The sequence below is a fragment of the Ischnura elegans genome, chromosome 5 (genome assembly GCF_921293095.1).
Source record: "Ischnura elegans chromosome 5, ioIscEleg1.1, whole genome shotgun sequence".
Taxonomy (NCBI): domain Eukaryota; kingdom Metazoa; phylum Arthropoda; class Insecta; order Odonata; family Coenagrionidae; genus Ischnura; species Ischnura elegans.
In genome coordinates, this window is record NC_060250.1 from 103063990 (window position 1) to 103085191 (window position 21202).

General features: G+C 38.4%; 1 protein-coding gene across 1 annotated transcript; it reads right to left on the reverse strand.

Annotated features, from left to right (window-relative positions):
• Positions 1-6887: 6887 nt before the first annotated feature.
• Positions 6888-20757, reverse strand: LOC124159862 (glycosyltransferase 25 family member-like). Its single transcript, XM_046535761.1, has 5 exons — positions 20501-20757; positions 20043-20274; positions 11357-11699; positions 10381-10500; positions 6888-7081 (listed from the first exon to the last, which is right to left on the reverse strand). Exons 1-5 carry the CDS (start codon positions 20737-20739, stop codon positions 6888-6890), a joined length of 1128 nt encoding a protein of 375 aa, XP_046391717.1. The 5' UTR covers positions 20740-20757.
• Between the last annotated feature and the right edge of the window lie 445 nt (positions 20758-21202).

The window sequence follows — 21202 nt, forward strand, 5'->3', positions numbered from 1 at the left end:
CTACATGCACTACGCGTAATTTACGCTACTTGTGACGTAAAGTCGAACATGCTGTTAGAACCAGGAAACCAGGAAAATTCGGAATCTCACACGAATACATAAGTTAGTGAATTACACTAACACTCAATTAACCTATTTCTAAATTCCAACCCTGCCGTTATAGTCTCTTATCGATCGCGGAAAAAAGACATTCAAAATCTGTCTATTATACGGTCAATCTTTCTTCTCTTATTATTTTTTGATCTGATCTACCGTATGTTGGCGATCATAAGATATGTTTAACTTCGTCGGAAAATAAACTGCTCTTAAATTTAAATGATGGTGGAGTGAATTTACATGATTGAATATGGAGTCCACAAGAATCAGCAGTCCGTAAATACCAAAAACACAAAAAAAACTTAGTTTTTCCCCTTACACAGGAGATGACATGACCAATTATTCAGCGCCAGAAATATGAAACATTCATGTGGATTTTGGAAAAGAACATTATTTTCTAAGAAAAACGCAATGCGGCATCTGATAATATAAATATAGCGCGAAAGATGGCAAATTCGGCCAAAATAAATCATAGCAGGAAAAACGTGTAGAACGTGGAAAAATATGTGCACATATATATGTGTTAGGTTGGTAATAAATGACAGCATTCATAAAATGGGGATGTCAGTCCTTCTTAAAACCGAACAAAAATTTCTCAATGACCCTATTCCCTAGGTTTATATAGTCTTACGACAAAAGGTTGGGCAATAGATAATGGAATTTGTGGCATCAGAAAGTTTTGGACGGAAAAACACCTTTTCAAAGAGATAAAGGTTTATCTACGCCTAAAAGCAAGCATCAGATGCGGCAGGTCATTAAGTATCAACGTAGCCCGCTAGCAAAGTCGCCCGTTATCGCCGGTTCCTTTCGAAAATGTAATAGCATGCCTATGCCGATGAAAAGATAAGGCGAGCATGGATAGACTGGACGTGGGAACGATAGTGGGCGAGGAGTGTATTAAGTCAGTTGGGTTTGCAGATGATAAAGTTTTAGACAGGAAAAGAGCTGATGGGTTAGTATCTCTGAGCAGACTATATCGTGCGATGGAAATTAATTAAGAGAAAAGCAAAAATAACGAGATTATCGTCATTCTCAATGACTCGGGTAAACATTAATAAGGAAGGGGAAAATTTGATCAGACATAATAGTTCACGCATTATAACTCCAAAACAAAATATTTGGAAACGGTGAATAAGAGAACAGGTTTTTGTGGACCCGGTTGGTGTAGTGGCAGAGAGCTTCCAGTCCCGAAGGGCGCTAGTTCGAATACAGACTGTGGCGAATAAATTTCTCAATGAACTCTGATTTCTTACGAGGGTTGCCCAGAGAGTGATGGACCATATTTTTTTCTTCGACATTTATTGATTGCTCATAATGAGAATTACACACACGAAAGAATGATGTTTCAACTACACACCCTATTTTTCTGCGTACTCTCCGTCCAGTTTTATGGCCTCCCTCCAGCGCGAAACAAGGGTGTGTTTGCCCGGTTGGTACCAATCCTTGTTTGTGGAGCACCACCTTCTGTTGCCCTCGTCTTCCGAGCACAGTGACTAAGTGTACTCCTATTGACAACAGTGGCTCCATAGACTTTGCACAAACGTTTTAGATTATTACTTACACTTAATTAATTCTCTGCAGTGAGAAATTCAATGACGGCACACAGCTTGCAACGTACATCACTTACAGACGCCATTTTGCTAACGGTCCTGCAACTAGCAGCAGATGCTTTTTGCCCTTACATAAGAGCAAATTCGGAAATTAGCAAAAATATCTGTCGTAAGCTCGTAGGATCCATAAATTTAGCGCGGGGACCCATGAAACTTCAGATAATGGACATATAACGTTTCGCACTCACACCGTTGTTGTTGGCTGAGAAAACAATTGTGCTGTATAACTTGATGCGCAACCCTCGTAGTGGATAGCGGGGTAGTAGCGTACACTTTTATTTTATATCTTTCAATTGAAAACTTCAATGAAAGAGGAAATCATATTATTTTGAAGGAAATTCGATTTCCCACCAATACTTTGCTTCATATTTGAAAAATTTAACTTACTTTGAGTGCTATACCTATTTTACAAAACCCTTACACCGCCCGGTATTGTGCCGGAGCAATACCGTACATCAGTTAAGTTAGGGGCAACACCGCACAGTGCGGTATTCCCCCTGTTGATTGCAAATTGCAAAGACTGAGGGGGAAAAACAAAGATGGAGAATGTAATTTTAAGTTTTATTCCATCACCGCAATAAGTAAAACATAGCATAATAGCTTAAACTAGAGTTAAAATAATATCAACTCACCTGTAATAAACACCATCTCAGCTGTTATAAAAGTGAGCTAACATAAAACTAAAATTAAATTAAATCCTTTTCTAGTTACGATTAAATGTTTTATTGTAGCATTAAAATATGAAAATTCATAATCAGTACAGGCAAAATTAACGACACGACGGATGAAGGTCGTTTGGAGTATTGAGGTGTTCGGACTATCGTGTGCTCGGGCTACCGGGGTTCGCCTGTGCTTGGAAGGATTGGCAACTCACACATTCAAAGGTCCTTCGAAATTCACAAGTGCATTTTAATGTTCAAGCTGCTCAGAAAAGTTATAATACTATATGGGGCATTATCGTTCGACACGGGGCAATACCGTAGGTACACCTTGCGCCTTGCACGGTTTTGCCCCATGCAAGGTGCACGGAATTGCCCCAAAACGACATGGCGCAGCATTTTCAACCCTAACCTTAAATAAGAACAATATAGGACTTGTTTTGGGTATTAAAAAACAGCCCATGATATTGGCTATTAAAAACCTCTAGATTGAATATAGTCACTAATAACATGTTTCCCTTACCTCAGTTCGAGTTAGTCTTTAAAATTATAATAAAAGTTGACAAAACAGAAAAACTTTCGTCATATGCACGTGCGTAAAGGCAGAAGCTCCCAGATTACCTTTATCGGTTTCGCTTTCCTTCCGCTATGCAGCAGTACTTCCCAGCGCTCACTACATAGGTACTACAGTGGATCTAAAATTATGGTGCACGGTATTGCCCCGCCGTACGGTATTACCCCGCTCTCCTCTACTTGGTTCCGTGGGGATATATCATGGCGTTCGACACTGACAATAAGTGAGTCGGCATTAAGGTCAGCGTTTATCGTTACGACGTAGATGTTATTGGTGTCCTTTGTTAAATGCGGATTAGTGTCAATCGTTTACTCCAAATATACTAGATCTTAAGGGTCCCCGAAAATGGCTGAGAGTGGCGTATTTGAAATCAATTAATGAGGTCGACAAGTAATGCTTTAACCCTTCGAAATCCGCCTTATGGCATAGTCTTTCTATCGGAGACGATATTTGCGTGCTCTGCCCTGTGGTCATTAATAGCCAGTCACCACCTCAGTTATGATGACGCACTCGGGAAGATACGTAGCTAAGAGGTATAGTATGTTTGCACCTCAGGTAGGGTTATCTACTAGCTGCGATAAGAAATTGAAATAGAATGTGAAAAGCCAATTTTCGCAAAGGTCCTTATTTTACCTCCATTTTTAAAACAATATTATTTTCAATCGATCGATGGAACGTTGTAATCGCAACCAATAATGACACATAACGATTTTTCTGAGAAGTATAACGCGTTATCTAACCATCTCTCTCCTACATCGAATGTAGGCGGAATGGTAAGCGCAAATAAAATATCTCTGAGCACTAAATACTTTCAAAATCACTGTCTGCAAAATTCTCAGCTATGCTTGTGATGTCATATATGACTGCAATGAATACTCCTCCCATACTCATTTCCGGTCCTTCCTGTACATTGTATATGCTTTCGGGAAGATCTCTCTGTCACGAATTTCATCCGATAAGCAGCTTACAGTTCCTATAATTACATCAGCTTCTGCTTTTAGAATAAGATAGTGAAAATCAGTTACTTTGCTTTTAGTTTTGGGACAATTAACAAGTGTGACCGATAAATTTTCTTTAAAAAGCTGTTTTGTGACCTTTTCTGAAAATTTTGGCTTCTCGGTGTATACTATTTCTGATTTTTCTGTTATACAGTTACTAGTCACAAGGGAATTTTCGGCGTCTTAAATACGTAAATATCATTTGAACGGAATCTGTGACCCCTTAATTTACTATCCCCATATCAACCCTACACTCTGCCCCACTCTCTAACTTAAAAATAGCCTACAATGCTCGAAGATTTTACTCGCTACACATCTTGCTTTCTCGACCCTAAAATGAACTCCAGAACGGTCCAGATTGTTCCAACATGATTTGATTGCCGCAGATCAACGAAGGAGGCCCCGATAGCCTTGCAGAACTGATAGAGCCCCTGATTTATACCTTCCACTCGGCTCCAAATCGGGGGTCTACGATCGATCCTCGAGACAAAATTAGATCGAAAGTTCCATGCCGACCCCAATGGCCCCACCTATCCGCTTGACTTCGGCATTCAGAACCCCGTGGGAATCTAGAATATCCTTTTTTTACGGAAGGTGGCATCATTGACGCCGAACATGAGCCACAATCCACAGGGCGCAGTCTAGAGCACTTCGTGCCCACAACCGCCGCACCAATCTCCTTCATCACCCGGGGAACGCCGCCACCCGGAATGCACCAAGACACCACGTGCTGGTTCACACACTCGTGACGTGCCCTTTCACGTACATCAGGCATCACACGGCGGACTTTACCACTCCCCTGTCACTAAAATTCCCGTCCTATCCCTCTGCAGGCTCTTTCTAGGTGCCGGTCCCGTGGTAAGAATAGACACGTCATATACCACGTAGTTCCCCTCCGATAGCAACTAGTATCCATTCGAGACGGGATAGGATTTGCCTCAGCAACTCCCAAACTTCATCACAGAGTAAACCTACAACCGTGACTCCAAGACACAACCCTCCAAACCTCAGAATTATGGGGTGGCTTGACCCCTTCATCGAAACATAAGACCTCGAGGAAGGTTCTCGATCGACCAGCTGCTGTTTGGAATCGGAGGAACTCTTGAAGCCAGCAAGGCACGGCGAGCTTTCGAAGAACCACCATCTAAGGGGTATAAGCCACCCTTTCAAATTTAGTCCGAAGTTCCTGCACCATCCTATCTAATGCGGCAACGCGGGCTCGGAGAGGCTTGCACTTACCTGCATTTTCTACTCCAGCAATAGGTGACCTATTCAAAGATATCCGGTCACTAACGAAATCTATGAATTCAAAGAATCTAACCCTGAGGGAGCTACGTTTTATATAGATATGAGCAAGATTATTGTTGAAAAAAATATTTATGAGAAGGTGCCTAAATGTAAATCTGCTGTAAGGACTTCAGAATTAGAATACTATGTAAGAAACTGCTTCCTTGGATTTTTAAAAAGATTATACTATGTTTATGCATGTACAGCAGTGGCGTAACTATGGGAAGGGCTGAGGAGATAAATACCTCCCCCCCCCCCAAAAGCCTCAGACAAATAAAAAAAATTATTTTAAAACTTTTGTCTAGTTTTGACATATAATATATGCATTTGCTTATAGTTAAATTTTAAGTGCCAAAATGATATAAAATGTATTTCCAGGCATGTCAAATTTTCCTGGACCCCCTATTGCCTGATGGGGGTCCCCTCCCATGCCCCTTATCCCCCCCCTCCCAAAGCATATTCCTAGTTACACCACTGAAGTACAGTACTCACGTAATGTTAACAATGGACAAGAAAAGAGTATGGCATGGAATTTTATGGTTTAGGCTGGATTTATCCTTATTGTTGGACTTCACTTAAAATGACTGTCATTTTGTAGCTAGGATAAAATAAGAATGTATGAATGGCACCAGCAATCGCTGTACCATGAACATTTACAAGTTCATGGACTGTACTTATCCCAGTGTCATTGTCCATTGATGTTAATTAATTTATTGACATTTTTACTTGAGTCACTCGCTATTTTCCTACCTGGAGGTATTTAATCATATGAAACATGGCTGGAGGAGTTGATCTGTGTCAGAGCTGAGGTTGTAACCACTAATATTTACACATAATTATGATTTTATTTGCCATTTATTTAAATTCTCCTTAGAGGAGAGACGTAAAATATGGGTTTCGGATTGATACAAAGGAAAAGTATATATTTCAACATTAACTAGCCCCCATACTCACCTCCCTGATAGTGCTAATTTATGCCAAATATGCTAAAGAAAAAATCCACACACATGCTCTCACACACACATGTGTAAATTAGCCTAATTGACAGATTCAATCCAAGGAAAAAATTTCCTCCTAGGTCTCAAGCACCAAGTTTTCACTTATGCCAGTGTCCCACTTGTACCAAAGGTGCCCAAAAATACAAAATATAAATAAACACATGCAATCTAACACACCTCACAGATTTGCTCAAAGGAATAAAGTTCGCCTAGATCTCAAGCAAGCACACACTCTCATTTATGAAGTTTTCACTTGTGCCAGCGACCACATTTATTCCAATAAAAATGCAGAAAAATACAAAATATTAAAAACTCTCACGCAACTGGCAGTCTTGCTCTAATAAACACCTTTCCTCATAAGTCTCAAATATGCAAACTATGTGTAAGTTAGGCAATTAAACATTGTGTGTAATATTATAACGTTGTTATTACTAACATCATCAAGTGATTACAATTTTCACTAATCCATCACCTTATTAGCTAGGCCCACTCATCAGAACCTTAAGAAAATGGTCGCAAGTGGGTTACAAGGGAATTCTAGGGTTAAAAGGGAATTCTATCTACCCTGCCATTCAGAGGATATGGTCACCATTCAAAATTTTCCACGCATACTGGAAGACTAGAGAAATAAGAGCAGTATCTGGAGAGATAGACAATGCTTCATCCTACCTTCCATCCACGGCGTCCAGGGGAGTGGCCAGCAGTCCAAGCTCATCAAAGCAATTGTTCATCCTCTCCCTCCTCGTTGGTCGCCTCAGCAAGTTGATCATGTACACCTCATCCACACCCATCTTGTCCTTTGGTTTCCGAGGCACAAATTCCTCCAGCAAAGGACTTACTGCCAGTGGTGGGTGATTCACTGTGGGCAATATGTAAAGAAAAAGCCATTTGCTCTAGAAAAATCAGGAGAGAGTCCCATACATAAACATATTACCATCTCAGTGTACAGGGAGGTGTTAGGACACTGGTATGAAAAAGATATCTATCAAAGTATCTTTCTTATTTTAACATTTCTGTTGGATATGGAAATAAAGTGCAAATTTAAGATTATGCTCTTCGTGTCACTCTGAAAGATATCTGTTCATCATAGCTCAAAAATTCTAAGCCTGGCTAATAGCCTCTGAGTCTCCAGCGGATGCCAGCCTAACTCATACTAAAGCTGTGTAATGCTCTCTATTCTCTCAATGCAGTTTTTGACAAATAATGCCACTTCCTTTAGTAATTTTTTTAAGTTGATATCTTTCTGTGCCAAATCCCAAATTCTAGCTGCTCATACTCGAGGTTTGGTTTGTCCAAAGTAGCTCTCTTTCACTTTTTCTGAGAGAAAATTCGCACATCATGCCAACCTTTTAAAAGGATCTTCCACAACTATTTGTGATGTGTTTCCCATGACAGGTTTGCAGTTATTGTACCCACCACATATTTGACTACATCTGATGCCAATGTTTTCATACAAATATTTTAAATCTTTTCTCAGTGTTATGCAAAGGGATAGTAAGATGTCCTACACAGGAAGTGAGCAGCCGTGTATTTGCAGAGATTTAGTTCTTGCTCTACTCTCGGTTCCATGCATGAGCGTTACTGCACTACCACAGTCAACTCAATTCACATAAAATATTTCTATAAACTAGACATAGTTTGATTTTTTCTTCCACACACTCATGTTAAGTTTATACACACGCCTCATATCCAGATTGCCTTCCATTTCTTATGGTATATATCATAAGTATCATACAAACTTGCTGTAACATGTCACAAAACAATAATTATTGCACCAAGTAGTAAAAAGTTAAAGTCTTTTTCTTTCTTCTTAAACTTCCAAAAAATTCGAGTCATCCAATACAATCTTGTTGCATATCACCAGATTCAATTTTTTTTTTAATCCCAACTTGGTTCCAATAGAAAATTCAAATAATTTTAAATCAGGTTATTCCTTTGGCATTTACCTAGCTCCAAAACTTAATGTCAGATCCTGGTTTAGAAATTGACTGGGAAAAGAAATGATCATCCAAGCATACCTGATGGGGTGAAGGTTATGAGGGAAATAAAACTAGTCCACCTATTTGTGACATGTGAAAAACTTCTCAAATGGACTTGGGAAACTCAAATAATTATGCCTTCCCTGAAAACATGGAGCAGGATGAAATGAGCCACAGAAATCCATTCAAAGGCATCTGGCCCTGAAGGGCATGTGTCTTTCAAGGCATTTTGGGTGGCGAGGCCCATGAGGTCTCCATCATAAAAATTCCTTGCATAGACTTGTCATCAGTATTTAAAAAAAACTAAGAGAAGACTAAAAAGATGAAGAATATTAAAGGAGCAATTACTGTAGGCAGTGGCGCAGTGAGGGGAGGTTTGGGGGATAAAAACCCCCCCGCAGAGCTCAGAGAAATTTTTAAGTTTAATCCATTTTACTTAATTGGATTGATATTACTAATAGAATAGAGTAAGGATTAATAAAATGTCCCTCAGAAAGTCGTAAAACTCACCATCTTGAACCATTTATCTAAAAATTCAGCAATTTATTAATCTCGCACCTACCGCTTATCCTGGTGGGTATTCCATACCCCACACACCCCAGTATTAGTTGCACCTAAACCTCCAGCCTTAATTCCTAGCTGTGCCCCTGACTGTAGGCACATAGAAAGCTAGTGTGATGATTACAAACGGTAAGGTAAAAAATTAAACAGGAAATGGAGAAAGAGAGAACAAAAATGTTGGGGCTTTGCATGGTCAGGTGGAAGGAAAGTGAGGACCACTGGAAAGATGGGTTTATTTAGCAATAGGAATGAAACTCAGCAAGGTGTAGCTTTAGTATTACTTGAGAGAATAAGTAAAAGAGTAGTTGGCATAGATTAGGAATGTGTTTGGATACTGGTGGAGAAAACTGAAGCAGGCTCCACAACTCTTGAAGTGGCTCCAGAGTGCATGCCAACTAACAGCCACAGAGAATAAAAGTGGATAAGGTATAAAAACCACTAGAGGAATTACTAGGTAAACACCAAGATGGAAAAATAGTTATGAGAATAGGATGGATAACTGCAGAAGGGAAAGAAAGGAATGGAAATGAAAGCTATTTTAAAAAATTGGATTAGGATTCAGAAATCATTTCAGGAAGAAAGCAGTATTTATTTACCAAAGGAACAAGTAACTTGTAACAAGAAAAAGTAATTGCCGGCCTTAGTGGCGGCGGGGTTAAGTCCTCGCCTGCCAAAACCAAAGGTCTTAGGTTCGAGTCCCACCTGGGTAGGTTGCCCCTACCTAGGGAATGGTTGTGTATGATAGTCATTGTTTTATGTTATTTCCTCCTATGTAAAAGGCCTTAAATGAGCTGTTTTCAGGGCAATGAAAATAAATAAAAATAAAACAAAAACACGGTCCAAGCATCCCTGAGGGCAGAGAAACACATGGCGGGTCCATTCATTATGGAGAGACATAAAATAGATTACACTATGATAAGAATTAGGTTTAGAGACAGCAAGAAAAACTTTTTCAGATTCCTAAGAGCAGATGTGACCCTAGGGCTAATGAGGCATTAAAAAGGCTCAATAGGAAAGGAAAACAAAAGAAAGGCCAGGAGATAGGCCATAGAAGCTTTGATGGGGAAAAAGGTAGGTGAAGACCAGGAACTAGAGATGTATAGTAGGGTAGGCTGAAAAAAGTTTTTTTTCCTGATCAAATTTGCCCTTAGATGCGGGAAAGTTGCAAAACGATATAAGGATCTCTCGGGTGGCAGAGGTTATTATCATCCTATTTGAAAAAAATTTTGAGTGCGAGATCCTTACATCATTTCACAACTTTCCCACATAGGGCAAATTTTATCAGGAAAAAAAAAACTTTTTTCGGCCCACCATAGTGTATAGTGCAAGGGAGAGTGCCAATCCACCATGTGTGCTAGAGAAATTTTCATCCGTACCATAAGCCACGAAGGTTCAAGTTTAATGTTTCCCTATCACTCCCATAAAGAAAAAAATGCACACATAAAAGGCCAATCAAACAACCTACTTAAAAACAACTCTAACAAAAGTTGCTCTCTTTTGAAAGATTGAATAACCAAACATTCCTCCAACCCAACAAACATTCCAATGAGAATGGAGATTTTGTTTTTTCAAGAGTGACTAACAGTGAGCAGTAAGCAAATTGAATCATAACACCTACCCATTATTTCCATCTTTAAGTTGGTAAGTTGATCCAAGTCCTGCACAAGGCTGTTCTGTTCCTCCAGAGGAACCATGATATACCCATAGATTTCATCATTGCACACATTCAATGTCGTTCCTGAAAATAGGAGAACGGGTAATCTATACTTCATTCAAATTCTCAAATAAAAGTCATTTTAGTGTGTATTAAACTTATTGAATTCATGTTCATAAATGTAGTGATGATATGCCTCACTCCAATACCAAACACAACTTAGCGTAGTAGAAAATGGTAAACAATTGGATTGAAAGTGGAGGAGATTCTTGCAAAAATTTCTAACAAACAAACAACGATTCCAATAATGAATAGATAATTATATTCACGCATTGACTATGTTACATGTGCAAGTACCTATAAATGCAAGATATGAAGCAAGGTTACTTGAAATAAATTTAAAGGCAAGAAGTGAATCAAGTTGCCCATTAATACTTTTCCAAGTGAAAAATAAATCTTTTTTAACCAAGCCAATATACTTGAGGAGAATATTTATCTCCAAAATAGATGAGCCAAAAATTCCTGAATGAGTGTGCAAAAATCACCTTACTCTAGTTATGCATTAAACTGAAGTACAACCTGCGATAATACACCAAAGAGCATAAAACAATTTCAGGATTCAAACTTGATCCTCTCTCTTAAGGCTAACTCTTAAGGCTGTTTTACACGGATCACGTACTTGCACAATCTAACATATGTACGGAGGCACAGTTAAAATTATGTCTTGTAAAGCAGTGAATTGCTAGATCACATGCGAGAATGCATGGACGTGAGATGGCAAAATAGCCCCTGTTCTAACTTTGTTTATGCATTTGTGAAATTCCACTCCATTTTATAAATTAATGCAGTTCTAACCTGTGCAATTCCGTGCCCTGTGTAAAATGGCCTTCAGGTTAGAGGGCCCTTCTGTTGTTAACAACAACCTATTTCAAAAGCTTACCTGAAGCCTTAACCGAAAGAGCAAAAACTATGATGTCATCATTTGGCCCATCATATCCAACAAGATTTTCAGGTTTGAAAGAAAATTCCATTGATGCTTCACGTCGTAAATCAATTAAAACAGAGGAATGCACCATGGGTACTTCAAAACAGCCTTTTTTCTCTCGGTGAAGGATAGGTTTGTATTCATCAGTTCTCATGTAGTAATAATCTTCTGTCATTCCACACCAGAAGTTGGCATACATGCCATCCGATTTGAGCATTGGAGCCACAACTGTAAGCTCTTTGGACATCATAAGCCTCAGAGTCTGGTTGTTGATAATGAAAGTATCACAATCCAAGAACTGAAACGAGAGCCATAGTATTACATTAAGTAATGAGACCCAGGAGTAAAGAAGCAAGCATAAGAGAAACTATCTATTACAATCATTATAGCTGCACTGATTCTAAATATTACCCTCTTCATGTACACAATTTAGTTCTATGATACTCTTAAAAAAAATCAATCAGAGAACAAAAAAGGCCACAATAACAGCAGACAAAACCATCTCAAATATGTACATATATATGTACAAACTGCAACTGCATAAATTTAAAAGTGAATGATAAGAACTCGCATTGGAGAATTTTAATGTGTATGGTACATACATACATACATGCTTGAGGCCTGGACATGGCCGGACATAGTTATTTGGTCATGCACATTAACCCTTGAACGGCTAGCATGCCCATATGGGCACAGCTGCAGTGGTCTAAAGAATTTCGTATTAATTCCGACCCAAACATTATAGAGCATGCTGTCTTCGGCAAAAATGATAACAATGTATCACTCTATTCGGTTCGTGAACTTACGGCCAGCATTTACACCAGCAGTTGACTGTGGCATGATAGGTATTCTTACTCACTCTGTTCGAGGAGGCTAAAGAGAAAAAATGACAAAGTGTCTTCAGTAAATGCGATTTTTTTCCTTTTTATTTTTCATACTCGGTTAAGTATTTAATCTTATCCTCATAATGAATGTTGTCAACTTCGGTTTCTTTTGCCCGCATTGTGATATCTTTCGTATGAGACAAGGAATTTGAATTTATTTTTGGGTGATCCCATATGGGCACGCTAGCCGGTAGCCGGGGGTGTCTTTTTTGGCGGGTGACCTTCGCTACAAACGTCGTTATTGGGTCTGCTATCAAATAATTTCGATGTAAAAAGCTTAGTTTTTGTCAATCTTTCATTTTTTTCTTATGTAACTCGATTTAAACGACTTCAAAATTTTTTGCTGTATTTTTTGTAATATTCCATTAATTTTTAGTACAAAAATGCGTTTTATACCTTTCAACACTTTTATTCATGGTGCTTGCGTTATACTTTGCTCAATTATCTAGTATGAAGAATGATGGGGTTATTTTCTACCACTGGTACACATGCCCAACAATCAAGGGCATGGTGGAAGGGGAAAGGGTGTTTGATAAATACAATGATGAAGCTCATGGTGAAGCGCTTTGTATCACGTATAAAACTTTGAAACAATAAAAAGTAGATTGATCCTTGATCACATCGGCCACAAACTCGTGGCCAAATTTTCCAACTAATTCCAATCCCTGGTTGTAAGTCACAAGGAGACACTCAAGGCGAAAGTTAACAAGCAACCATTACAAGCCGTCAGTTGTGGTCCTGAACACGATGGAGGAGACTGAAAAATGACCGAGACGTACGCATGGGCACGAGATGACGTGTCAACCGCTAAGAATATATTCCTCAAAATGAATTTCACTGCATTTCCCAGTAAATTCGCAGTTGAGGTTTTCCATATGTTCATGACGGAAGAAATTTACTTTTCTCTGCTGTATCCAATTCTATTCTGAGTAGTTATTGCTGTCTGCATGATTAAAATTTTTGGGAGAGTGGCGATGACGTCCGAAATACTTGTGTGCCATTCGCAAGGTTGCAAAATATAATGAGGGTTATTCTCTGCGCAGATAATAATCACTACAACAACAGCGGCAAAATGTGCACACTTAGGCCATTCATAAATATGATAAAGTACGTTTGTTCAGAAAACTATGTGCCAACCCCCGAGCTACAATACGATGAATCCATGATAAAATATTTTGGCAATCATGGCTGCAAACAGTTTATACGGGGTGAGGCTATAAGTTTCGGCTTTAAAATATGGTGCTTGAATACTCCTCAAGATTACTTGGTGGACTTCAGCGTATATAGCAGGGACTGAGAGTTGAAGAAAAAAATTACTACCATAAATTCGTAGGTAAATGCTCCTCGTATTTGCTTATCATGTTGAACAATTTACTAGAGCAAGCGATAAATCTTACATTTTCCATTTATTTTGACAGTTGGTTTACTAGCTTTCCTCTTATAAGTCAGTTAAAATTTCAAGGATATGAGGGTACTGGCACAGTTCTGAGAAAAAAGATACCCAAAGGTATCCCATTGATCGAAAAAAACAGCTAGCTAAGCAGCCCCGCTGCTCGCATGCTTTCGCACGGGAGAAAAAACGGAATATTGTTGTTGTTAGATAGAATGACTATTCGGTAGTGACTGTCAAGCCACCTTGCCAATGTGTACACCCACTCACAAAGGTCACGAGATTCATATGATGTTCATTCACACTCAAAAATGATACAAATTAGGCAGCCAGCACTGGTCTCTAGCTACAATATTTAGAGGGGCGGAACTGATCTCACGGATAAAAATATCAACAGGTACAGGAATGTTTTCAGAGAAAAAAATGGTGATGGTCCACATGAAGCTATTTCCTTGATGCTGTCATTGTAAATGCCTGGATCTGTACGGAAAATTCTGGTTCAAATATACCGCAGTAAGCCTTTAGGCGAGAGATTGCACAAGTGTTTTTGTAACGAAGATGTACCTTTCCCAGACCTGGTGGTCGTATTTAACATTACCCATCAAGTGCAACCAATCATAGAAAGTCTGATGACATAAGGTATGATGGCGTTGATAACCAATTTGTCCCGTTTCATAGACGCCGATGTTCTTATGAAGAATATTCTTCCTGCGTGCGCTCAGAATGTGCTAAGTGCCAACGTCTTTGCCTTCAATGAAATTCTAACAATCATACTCGGCAATTGAAAACAAATTATAGCATTCAAAGACTCTACCAGCAATATAGGACTAATTTTGTTAATAAACTCATTGATAACGTGTTTTTTTTCATTCGATAACTATGAACACAAGGATTATTTACCTTTCAACACTTTTTATCAGCTATGTTTTCATAGATATACGTTTCAAGTAACTGAAAAATTTAATATCAAAATGGCATGAATTTAAAGACGAAACATGGGGTAATGTACATCTGTAACATGTTTTCAAAACTGAGTTTATGCTGTTAAGTTCTTTGGGCAGCCAAAAAAATGTTTATACCGAAAAAATAAAGTATAATGATTTGAAATTACTTCAAATTGCCAAATAAAAGAATTATTATTGGTAAATGCAAAAATATATAGCGTATCACGCAATGAAAATGAGTATTATGATGGTTCGAGCGATTCTTCTACAGGATGCAGACCAGTGGCCGGAACGGCTAGCGTGCCCATATGGGCACACCCCCTCTAGCAAGAACAAATCAACAGAATTTTAAAACTAAGTGTTTATCTGTAAGCTTGGGCAGTAATTAACCAGTTTTTAACGGAAAAACAAAATAAAACTCAGAAAAAAAACTCCGCTGTTAAAGAGTTAAGGGAATGAACGTGTTGATTCAAAGCCACACTAAAGGGGCTAAGAAGAAAGCAACTTCCACAACAAGTCAATATTCTAGAACTGTTCCAAAACCATAAAGACTTGGTAAATTATGAATGATACTTTTTAATACACAATCTTCATAGCTACTATGATTAATACAAGTTTTGTAGAGCATTTACATACTCTAATGCTCATACAAATACAATTGAGATATTAGGGAGAGTGAGTTTTCTGTAAGCGAAGCATAATGGACTTTATTTCTAATATTTATTTTAAATAAAATAGTACACATACAGCATGATTGCCAATTTAAATTGTACTTGTAACAATGAAAGGTGAAACAAAGAGGTGATTAAATTGCAAATGAAATGGCTACAAAACAACTAACCAAATAATATTGATATTTCCTCAGAATTTAGTATATTACAGAGTTATTTTGGATTACATGAGTTCATGCCAAGTCAGTAAAATTTTTCATTGATAGATAAGTAGGTTCAACTTAAGGGCTGAAATACACAGGAAAATAAAACATTAAATTATTGACAAATTCAGCATTGACATAAACTATATCTGTGGGTGTCTCATGGATACTCTTGCTACCATTTTAAAGACATGCCATTTTCTAAAATTGAATACTAAGGGGTGCTTTCAGTAGTGAGAGAATAAAAATGTTGGAACCTTTAGTCAAGAGTGGATTAGTGGAAAAGGTGAGGATTCAGAGTCAGTCCACTATGACTGCCCAGGGACATGAATTTCTCTATGTTGGCTAGCTTCGCAGCCCTGAACTTAGTCGTGAATTCAAACTTGACAGTGAAATAAAATTGTGACCTGGGAAGATATATTTTTTTTAAGTTTTATTACACTTAGCCATAAACAAGGGAGCATATACATATTGCTAGGTATTTGAATGTCTCATTCCTCACTCTTATTTTCAAAAAATACATCATGTATCCACATTTCCTGGTGAGTATTGATAAAAGTAAATTCACTACGTAGTACTAAAGGAAACTCTACTCCCACAGTGACTTAGTAAGTACAACCTTCATCGCATGTGAGCCAAAATGTGGACCTGTGACGTCAACACCTTTTTCGGTAAAAAAACCCATCCCGAAGTTCAGTCTGAGAAGATGGCTTGATAGTGTAAATGGTTAACACGCCTGACCGGCAATCAGAAAATCCAGGTTTGAATACTGGCTCAGCCAAATATTTTTTCATGGCAAACTTCATCCTCGGCGTTCATATGCTAAAGCTGTCATAGCCCGACTCATTTGTCCAAAGAGAGTGCGTACTGAAAAGTTTGATGTATGAGGGCAAGTAGGGCACATCAGTTATACATGTAATGATCATGCAAAATTTGTGGAAGATAAGGATCAAGAAAATGAGCAGAGTGAAAGGTGGAAGACTTAAATAATTTTTATGATGGAGTTTATAAATCAAAGAAATAGTACGCAAGTGAAAATGTGGATGGAGTAACTGAATATGGTGAAAATTTTAAAAGTATTAAGGGCACTTATTTGGACTTATGAGATATTGAATTAGAGGAAGAAGCATGGTTGTTAGATATTGAAGAAATGCATGAAGTGAGAGTTATGTATCATTGTGATAGTTGCAGTGAAATTGAAGATATTGGAGGGAGTGAGGTTAAGTGTACATGGAGTTCACATGGAGAGCCAGTATTAATAAAAGTGAAGGTTGATGGACAAAGTGTTGCGGTGGAGCTAGATTCAGGAACTAACCACTTATTAATGCCAGTAAAGATGTGGGATTGAATGTTTTAAGGGGAACTATCAATTTTTTAATGTATGGTTGCTTCATTGCATGGGCATGATCTGAATGTTGTAGGAGAAAGACAAGAGTTTGTCAGTTATAAACGAAAGGTGCATAGATAAAGAATAGAGTTGTCTGATTGTGCTGATGGATTCATGTTGTTGTTAGAGAGAGAGATTGACTGGATCAATTGGTTCCAGATTGGAGATCTTTGGTAATTAGAAGAAGTAAATAATAAAAATAATAATAATAATAAAAATAGTTTTATTGGACATTAAACAAATTAGAATTTGCAATAGTCTTCAAGGCAGCATAAGGCAGGATAAAGGCAGCATAGGAAAAGTTGTGGAGTGATGCTCAATGAAAAGACCTATAGGAGGTGAAGTCAATATTTCCCATGGAGTTTTTAGTAAGAATATGAGTATTGAGGGCTCCAAAGCCAAAACGGTTCTAAAGAAAGAGGCAATGCCTGTCTTTCACAAGGAATATGTGGTGCCTTATTGTTCAGATGCTGTTGCAAAAGGTTAAAGAAAAAAATATCTAATAAGGGAAGAATGTGAGAGTAGACAGGTCTTTGCGGAATTTTTGGGTTTTGTGTTGGGTCTTTCTCTATACAAACTGTCACCAATGAAGGTGAAAGCTAATTGAGAGTGTGTTGTGCCATCAAATAAATCACAGTTAAAGGCTAACTCGGGATTTGTAAATTATTAAATAAGGTTCATTCCTACTGCTAGTACTGCTTTGACAGCATTGCATGCTTTGTTGTCTGAGTCAGTTCCTTGGGAAGCTGTCCTGAGTCCCCTGTGATGTTCATGTCAAACTCTGTCACCGATATTCAAAAGTGATACATATTTCCGGATGAAAAGGAAGACTCTTGCCATTGCCGTTGCCATCACCAAATTTAATCAGTTCTTGCGAGAAAGGAAATTATTTAAAGTGACTGATAATGCAGCTTTAAAATTTTTTTTGCCTCAGATATGATAAATTCAAAGGTGAATGACAACACTGGAAAGACACGTTGAGTAACTACAATGACACCAGAGAGTACCACAGCTAAGACAGAATGGGTCCAACTGAAGTCCCATTTACCCATGCAAAAATTTGACGAAGACATCTTTTTTTATAGATGAAATGCCTGTTTCCCCTCAGCAATGAAACAATAACTGTAGAAACTGACTAGGACCTGGTACTAGGCCAAAGTTAAGTCCCTAGTCATCAACCTAGGGACAAATGTTTCCCAGAGAAATACCCTACTATTGATCTTAAACCTTATTTTGATATTAGATTCGCCTTATCTGTTGAACAGGAGTGTGCCATGCTTGCTGATGAAATCATAGATCCTATTGGGCTAAGATCTAGGATATTTGCATTGTTACATGAGGGTCATCCACGCATAGTGTGGATGAAACTCAAGGCTCAGCCTATAGTATTTTTGCCAGACATCAATAAGGATATTGAACATTTTTTGCATCAATGTACTCCAAGTGGTGAGTCCAATGTCAAGGCTGTTTTGTTTCAAACTGTTCCATGGGAAAGAATTCACATAGATTTTTTCTTTCTTAATCATACCACTGCCACAAAAAACTTAGCTTCTGCTTTGCTTATTAGGGTCAGCCCATTGAAAAAGTTATGAATAGTGAACCACTTTTTCGCTTGCCGGAATTTAATGACTTTCACACGAATAATTAGACTATAGCTTCCAGTGTGCCGTATCTCCCTGAAGCCAGTGGATTAGCTGAGCACCAACTGCAGACCATAAAATCAGAGTTGGACAAAGCCTAAAAGAAAAACAAAGACTTTTCTGTTGCTACAAAAATGGCAAATTTCTTGTTCCCATATCAGACCACCCCATGCACTACCACCAAAAGGTCGCCAGCTGAAGTAATGTAAGACTTAGTGCCTAGAATGTTAGTCAGTGTAGATAGGACTATTCCTGATGCTTATGTACCATCTCAGCCCTACATTGCGTCAAGTTACAACTGCTGATAGAGTGATGCAGGTAAGTGTCAATCAGGTGTGCTTGGTCAAACCTGTTGCCATTCTTTTGGGCAATGCTTGTAAAGAGGAATTGAAAGGAAATGTACTCAAGCCTGGGATACCAGTGGGTTTACCTGATCCCAATGTTGCTTCACCCCTTGACCATGACAACCCTCATATCGCTCAGCATTCCACTGTTGAGCACTGGACCTCGTCTGTGTTTGTGTGTTCTCTCGTTAACAGTGCACCCAGTCCTGTATATTCTAGCCCTGTACAACAAGTTCCACTAACCTTAGTCCTCCATCTGCAGGGACCCATTACAAAGTCTATTACATTTAAATATTAATGTATTAATAATAATTAATGGACCTCATCTGTGCTTGTGTGTTCTTTCGTTGACAGTGCACCCAGTCCTGTATGTTCTAGCCCGGTACAACAAGTTCCAGTAACCTTAGTCTCCATCTGCGGGGACCCATTACATGTAAATATTAATTTCTACTCTGTTCACTTTTGTACCACTTCATGTTTTTTTGCTGTATACACTTAAGTCTTTAATAAATTTTACTATTTTCTCTCAAAATTTTCAAGAGGGGAAGTGTTGTGTTTCACAGTCATGTTGAAAATGCAGATGTGTATATGGCAGCGTGCTGTATCCAGTTAGCAGAAAAAAGATGGAGAGCCCAAAATAATATGTGTTTGTTTAACCACCCACGATCCTGGAGATTGATTAGTGCACAAGAGCAGAGACACAACACTACTCCCAATAATAAAATATTGCAGCTACTTGATATTTCCTTGTCTTGTTTATTGTTTGCTTGCAAACCATTCTTGGCAGCTATTCATAATTCCCTATTAGCAACTATCTGATCTCAATATGGTGACAACACAATGCTTCTTCACACTGGGAAGTGAAGTAATAATTTGAGGATAGCTGTAAATCATTAATAGAGAGAGTAGTTTTTCATGCTATACATGACAGAGCAGCATAATGGCAACGAACATGTGAAGATAATACCATCATCATAACAGAGAATATATTATATTTATAAATGGCTGTCTGACAATAAGGTAAGTGTGGCCTAACATCTGCATCCTTGGCGAACTATTTTGGTAGGTACAAGTATTCTTAAGTAAAATTCTACTATCAATACGTCAGAGTAAATTAATAAGGCGGTTTATGCCCTTCCAATGACGATCTACTGTTATGAGGCTTAAAATATATGTACCCAGATATAATCCGCCCAAAGGTTCCTCGCCGTCTGCAATGCCTCCTCACGAAGACCGATGACATGGGCGAAGCGAGAAGGTGACCAGTGTGCAGGTCCCTTCTCATCAGGAAGTCGTTTAGGAAGAGATGTAGAAAGCACAACATTCGCCGAATGATAGCTAGACTGAACAGCGTTCAACCACTTCTTTAGAACATCTAACGTCCCATCTTCATTGTGATCACTCCTAATCCTGTAATTAAAATACAATAATACTATTACTCAGTCGCGGATGACTTAAAAGTGAAATGTCAAAATAAAATGAGCCGGGACGAGAGTTTATCCGGATCTATTAAAACCTGCTATAATGTCTACAGAACCAGTATTCGAAACCAAGAGGATAGTGGCATCCAAAGAAAACGGCATAAAAGTAATTTAAACTAATGTAAATAATATCACTAAAAACACACAATACTGACCACAATGATATGCGGTTCTTAGGATAGTCCAAGTTCTCCAATGACGTGAGAAAAAACGGTAGCGTGTGAGCCTTGTTTCTTGCGAGGATTGCAATGACTACGGATGGCAGTCTCAATTTATTTGGACTAACTACGACCTCAGACTCGCCGGGTCTCGAGAAACCACATAGAAGAATTAATAAATATGTCATTGACACCATTATTCTCCTAAATCCTTTAAAATTTCTCGAGCTACCCATGTTTGTTTACGTTAGCGCTCCGACGGCAAGACACGAAGTGAAGTTGCTGCTCCGATTCAAAAAGAGCGCAGCGAGATAGCCATGGTAGCCACACTTCGAAAATGGTTGGTTCAGGCTGAACATCTCAATTCAATGATATTTACTCAACAATATTTTCGTGCAAACCTCTTAAGGTCAACTATATGGTTCTTAAGTTTTTTAAATTAATATACAACATCCATTGATAGCAGATAATCTCTCTCTTTCAATCTCAATCTCTTCACACTGGGGACATTTTGAGATGCGGTTACATTGGATCAGGAATATTTTCCTGCAAATACCTAAATTGAACAATGAGATTAAGTAATGAAATATATGGCACATAAAAATTCTAAATAAACTCAGTCAGTGAGGTATCAGCGTATCAGTCCTATATCAAGTATTTAATTGTGTAAAGAATGATTTTGTTCTGATATCTGCAGCT